The 6,150-nt window shown below is 39.9% G+C and overlaps 1 protein-coding gene across 1 annotated transcript; it reads right to left on the bottom strand.

The window, feature by feature from the left end:
* Positions 1-328: 328 nt before the first annotated feature.
* Positions 329-862, bottom strand: LOC121856479 (sperm motility kinase 2B-like; the record flags this gene model as incomplete). The annotated part of the gene is made up of 1 exon (XM_042352079.1): positions 329-862. A coding segment is annotated over exon 1 (534 nt), but the record flags the coding sequence as incomplete, so codon positions are not given.
* Between the last annotated feature and the right edge of the window lie 5,288 nt (positions 863-6,150).

The raw sequence follows: 6,150 nt of genomic DNA, 5'->3' as shown, positions 1-6,150 counted from the left end.
GGGCGACACAGCTCTTCCCTTGGGAGGGGATGTAAGGAGGACTCTGCATGAAAGCAGATGTCACCTTAGGGGCGATACAGCTTTTCCCTTGAGAGGGGATGTAAGGAGGACTCTGCATGACAGCAGATGTCACCTTAGGGGCGACACAGCTCTTCCCTTGGGAGGGGATGTAAGGAGGACTCTGCATGACAGCAGATGTCACCTTAGGGGCGACACAGCTTTTCCCTTGCGAGGGGATGTAAGGAGGACTCTGCATGACAGCAGATGTCACCTTAGGGGCGACACAGCTTTTCCCTTGCGAGGGGATGTAAGGAGGACTCTGCATGACCCTCTTCCTTTCAGTGACAGTTGGGAAAGAAAGCTGCTGGAGGGAAGACTCTAAACGTCTAATAACTTCACAGAGATCAGGCCGATCTACTGGGTTCTGCTGTAGCATATCTAAGAATAATTGTCTGGTGCCGGGCGGCCACGCCTTTAGGTGTCGGTCACTCAATAATGTCTCAGTAACAAAATTAAGGGTGAACCCCAAAGAGAAAACATCAGCCTTGGGGTGACATGGGTGACCAGCAAGGATCTCTGGGGCATAAAAGGGAAAATCACTTGGTGATCCAGAGATATTTGTCAACTCTCCCACGGATGTAGAAAGCCCAAAATCGATGATGTGGGCCGTGAAGCTACCATCGGCTGTGTTCTCTTCTATTAACACATTATCTTCCTTAAAATCGTTATGGACAACGCCCTGACCGTGAATTTCGTCAAGGCTTCGCGCCACGGCGATGTAGATTTGAATAATGTTGGCCGCGGTAAGCAACTTAGGGTGATTGAGTATATCAATGAACGTCCTTCCCTTGCAAAACGACATAACAAGTATGGGCTCATCCGTGGCCCACGTTATGATGAGGGGAGCACCGCCGGCACCGTTTACTTTTTGGGTTATCTCCCTTTCTATGTTGAAATACTTCAGATATTCCGTTTTCAAGCCTTTTTTTATGCACACGAGTTCCCCATTGAATTCGGCCAGGAGGCTGAACGCAAATGCCCCGCTACCCAATTTTTTCTGGATTTTTACAACGCTTAAGAGTTATTTGCTTGTATAACTTTCCATCTTGTTTTAACCAAACGTAAAATTTTATGAAGTACAATTTCAATAACTTTATCGTATAATATACATTATATATTTATATAGTAAGAGGTTATGTGAACATTTAGTACTAGTGTAATGAACATGTAATACAAGTGTAGTGAACATATAGTACTTGTGTAATGAACATGTAATACTAGTGTAGTGAACATATAGTACTTGTGTAATGAACATGTAATACTAGTGTAGTGAACATATAGTACTTGTGTAATGAACATGTAATACTAGTGTATTGAACATATACTACTTGTATAATGAGCATATAGTGCTAGTGTTGTAGTGAACATATAGTACTTGTGCAATGAACATGTAGTACTAGTGTTATAGTGAACATATAGTACTTGTGTAATGAACATGTAATACTAGTGTAGTGAACAAATAGTACTTGTGCAATGAACATGTAGTACTAGTGTTGTAGTGAACATAAAGTACTTGTGTAATGAACATGTAGTACTAGTGTTATAGTGAACATATAGTACCTGTGTAATGAACATGTAATACTAGTGTAGTGAACATATAGTACTAGTCTAATGAACATATAGTGCTAGTTTTATAGTGAAGATATAGTACTTGTGTAATGAACATGTAGACCAGTGTTATAGTGAAGATATAGTACTTGTGTAATGAACATGTAATACTGGTGTAGTGAACATATAATACTAGTGTAATGAATATACAGTCCTAGTGTTGTAGTGAACATATAGTACTAATGTAATGCACATGTAAAACTAGTGTAGTGAACATATAGTACTAGTGTAATGAACATGTAGTACTAGTGTTGTAGTGAACATGTAGTATTAGTGTTGTAGTGAACATGTAGTACTAGTGTAATGAGCATGTAATACTAGTGTTGTAGTGAACATGTATTGCTAGTGTTGTAGTGAACATGTAGTACTAGTGTAATGAACATGTAGTACTAGTATTGTAGTGAACATATCGTGCTAGTGTTCTATTGAACATGTAGTACTAGCGTAATGAGCATGTAATACAAGTGTAGTTGTGAACATGTAGGACTAGTGGTGAAGTGAACATGTAGTACTAGTGTTGTAGTGAACATGTAGTACTAGTGTAATGAACATGTAATACTCGTGTAGTGAACACGTAGTACTAGTGTTATAGTGAGCATGTAGTACTAGTTCTGTAGTGTACATGTAATACCAGTGTTGTAGTCAACATATAGTACTAATGTTGTAGTGAACATGTAGTATTATTGTTTTAGTGAACATATAGAACTAGTGTTGTAGTGAACATGTAGTACTAGTGTTGTAGTGAACATATAGTACTAGTGTTGTAGTGAACATGTAGTACTAGTGTTGTAGTGAACATGTAGTACTAGTGATGTAATGAACATGTAATACCTGTGTTGTAGTGAAGATGTAGTACTAGTGTTGTAGTGAACATGTAGTACTAGTGTAATGAACATGTAAATACTAGTGTTGTATTGAACATGTAGTCCTAGTGTTGTAGTGAACATGTAGTACTAGTTCTGTAGTGTACATGTAATACCAGTGTTGTAGTCAACATATAGTACTAATGTTGTAGTGAACATGTAGTATTATTGTTTTAGTGAACATATAGAACTAGTGTTGTAGTGAACATGTAGTACTAGTGTTGTAGTGAACATATAGTACTAGTGTTGTAGTGAACATGTAGTACTAGTGTTGTAGTGAACATGTAGTACTAGTGATGTAATGAACATGTAATACCTGTGTTGTAGTGAAGATGTAGTACTCGTGTTGTAGTGAACATGTAATACCAATGTTGTAATGAACATGTAGTACTAGTGTTTTAGTGAGCATGTAGTACAAGTGTTGTATTGAACATGTAATACTAGTGTTGTAGTGAACATGTAGTACTAGTGTTGTAGTGAACATGTAGTACTAGTGTAATGACCATGTAATACTAGTGTTGTAGTGAACATGTATTGCTAGTGTTGTAGTGAACATGTAGTACTAGTGTAATGAACATGTAGTACTAGTATTGTAGTGAACATATCATGCTAGTGTTCTATTGAACATGTAGTACTAGCGTAATGAGCCTGTAATACAAGTGTAGTTGTGAACATGTAGTACTAGTGGTGTAGTGAACATGTAGTACTAGTGTTGTAGTGAACATGTAGTACTAGTGTAATGAACATGTAATACTCGTGTAGTGAACATGTAGTACTAGTGTTTTAGTGAGCATGTAGTACTAGTGTTGTATTGAACATGTAAATACTAGATTTGTATTGAACATGTAGTCCTAGTGTTGTAGTGAACATGTAGTACTAGTTCTGTAGTGTGCATGTAATACCAGTATTGTAGTCAACATGTAGTACTAATGTTGTAGTGAACATGTAGTATTATTGTTTTAGTGAACATATAGAACTAGTGTTGTAGTGAACATGTAGTACTAGTGTTGTAGTGAACATGTAGTACTAGTGGTGTAGTGAACATGTAGTACTAGTGTTGTAGTGAACATGTAGTACTAGTGATGTAATAAACATGTAATACCTGTGTTGTAGTGAAGATGTAGTACTCGTGTTGTAGTGAACATGTAATACCAATGTTGTAATGAACATGTAGTACTAGTGTTTTAGTGAGCATGTAGTACAAGTGTTGTATTGAACATGTAATACTAGTGTTGTAGTGAACATGTAATACCAGTGTTGTAGTGAACATGTAGAACTAGTGTTGTAGTGAACATGTAATACCAGTGCTGTAGTGAACACGTAGTACTAGTGTTGTAGTGAGCATGTAGTACTAGTGTTGTAGTGAATACGTAGTACCAGTGTTGTAGTGAACATGTAGGACTAGTGTTGTAGTGAATACGTAGTGCCAGTGTTGTAGTTAACAGGTAGTACTAGTGTTGTATTGAGCATGTAGTACTAGTGTTCTACTGAACATGTAGTACTAGTGTTGTAGTGAGCATGCAGTACTAGTGTTCTAGTGAACATGTGGTACTAGTGTTGTAGTGAACATGTAGTGCTAGTGTTGTAGTGAACATGTAGTACTAGTGTTGTAGTGAACATGTAATACCAGTGTTGTAGTGAACATGTAGTACTAGTGTTGTAGTGAACATGTAGTACTAGTGTTGTAGTAAGCATGTAGGACCGGTGTTGCAGTGAACATGAAGTACTAGTGTTGTAGTGAACATGTAGTACTATGTAGTAGTGAACATGTAATACCAATGTTGTAATGAACATGTAGTACTAGTGTTTTAGTGAGCATGTAGTACAAGTGTTGTATTGAACATGTAATACTAGTGTTGTAGTGAACATGTAATACCAGTGTTGTAGTGAACATGTAGAACTAGTGTTGTAGTGAACATGTAATACCAGTGCTGTAGTGAACACGTAGTACTAGTGTTGTAGTGAGCATGTAGTACTAGTGTTGTAGTGAATACGTAGTACCAGTGTTGTAGTGAACATGTAGGACTAGTGTTGTAGTGAATACGTAGTGCCAGTGTTGTAGTTAACAGGTAGTACTAGTGTTGTATTGAGCATGTAGTACTAGTGTTCTACTGAACATGTAGTACTAGTGTTGTAGTGAGCATGCAGTACTAGTGTTCTAGTGAACATGTGGTACTAGTGTTGTAGTGAACATGTAGTGCTAGTGTTGTAGTGAACATGTTGTACTAGTGTTGTAGTGAACATGTAATACCAGTGTTGTAGTGAACATGTAGTGCTAATGTTGTGGTGAACATATAATACCAGTGTTGTAGTGAACATGTAGTACTAGTGTTGTAGTGAACATGTAGTACTAGTGTTGTAGTAAGCATGTAGGACCGGTGTTGCAGTGAACATGAAGTACTAGTGTTGTAGTGAACATGTAGTACTAGTGTTGTGGTGAACATATAATACCAGTGTTGTAGTGAACATTTAGTACTTGTGTTGTAGTGAACATGTAGTACTAGTGTTGTAGTAAGCACGTAGGACCGGTGTTGCAGTGAACATGAAGTACTAGTGTTGTAGTGAACATGTAGTACTAGTGCTGTATTGAACATGTAGTACTAGTGTTGTAGTGAACATGTAGTACTAGTGTTGTAGTGAACATGTATTACTAGTGTTGTAGTGAACATGGAATACCAGTGTTGTAGTTAACATGTAGTACTAGTGTTGTAGTGAACATGGTCATAAAAGTTAACATTTCTTGTATAACATATCGTTAAGGTTCAGTTAAAGATAATGTTGTGTTCCCTGCAGGACCCAGAGAACATGTGGGCCTACGAGGTAGACGCCAGGTCGACAGGGGACAAAAAGTCTGCCCGGGAGGAGCGTCGAGGAGACGTAGTGGTGGGCCAGTACAGCGCCATGGACCCTGATGGTTCTCTCTGCGTCGTCGACTACTCTGTAGCTCCCGACACTGACTTCCAGGCCACTGTTACCAAGCAATCCACCCATGAAAACTTCCAGAGCCAAAGCCAATAGCACCAGCAAAGGCGCAACCAGTTCCAGAATCAACAGACCCGCCGCGACCAGTTCCAGAACCAACAGAACAGCCGCAACCAGTTTCAGAACCAACAGACCCGCCGCAACCAGTTGCTGAACCAACAGAGCCGCCCCGACCAGTTCCAGAAACAACAGAACCGCCCCGACCAGTTCCAGAACCAACAGAGCCACCAGGCCAGTTCCAGAACCAACTGTCTACCCGCGACCCATTCCAGAACCAACTGTCTACTCGCGACCAGTTCCAGAACCAACAAAGCCGCCCCGACCAGTTCCAGAGCCAACAGAGCCGCCCCGACCAGTTCCAGAACCAACTGTCTACTAGCGACCAGTTCCAGAACCAACAAAGCCGCCGCGACCAGTTCCAGAACCAACAAAGCCGCCCCGACCAGTTCCAGAGCCAACAGAACCGCCCCGACCAGTTCCAGAACCAACTGTCTACCCGCGACCAGTTCCAAAACCAACAAAGCCGCGGCGACCAGTTCCAGAACCAACAGAACCTCCCCCACCAGTTCCAAAACCAACTGTCTACCCGCAACCAGTTCCAGAATCAAGTGAACCGAGATCAATCTTCTCTGAATAT

This window comes from Homarus americanus, unplaced genomic scaffold, assembly GCF_018991925.1.
Source record: "Homarus americanus isolate GMGI-L3 unplaced genomic scaffold, GMGI_Hamer_2.0 scaffold51651, whole genome shotgun sequence".
In the NCBI taxonomy this organism is placed as follows: Eukaryota; Metazoa; Arthropoda; class Malacostraca; order Decapoda; family Nephropidae; genus Homarus; species Homarus americanus.
This window is presented reverse-complemented; position numbering and strand designations above follow the sequence as displayed.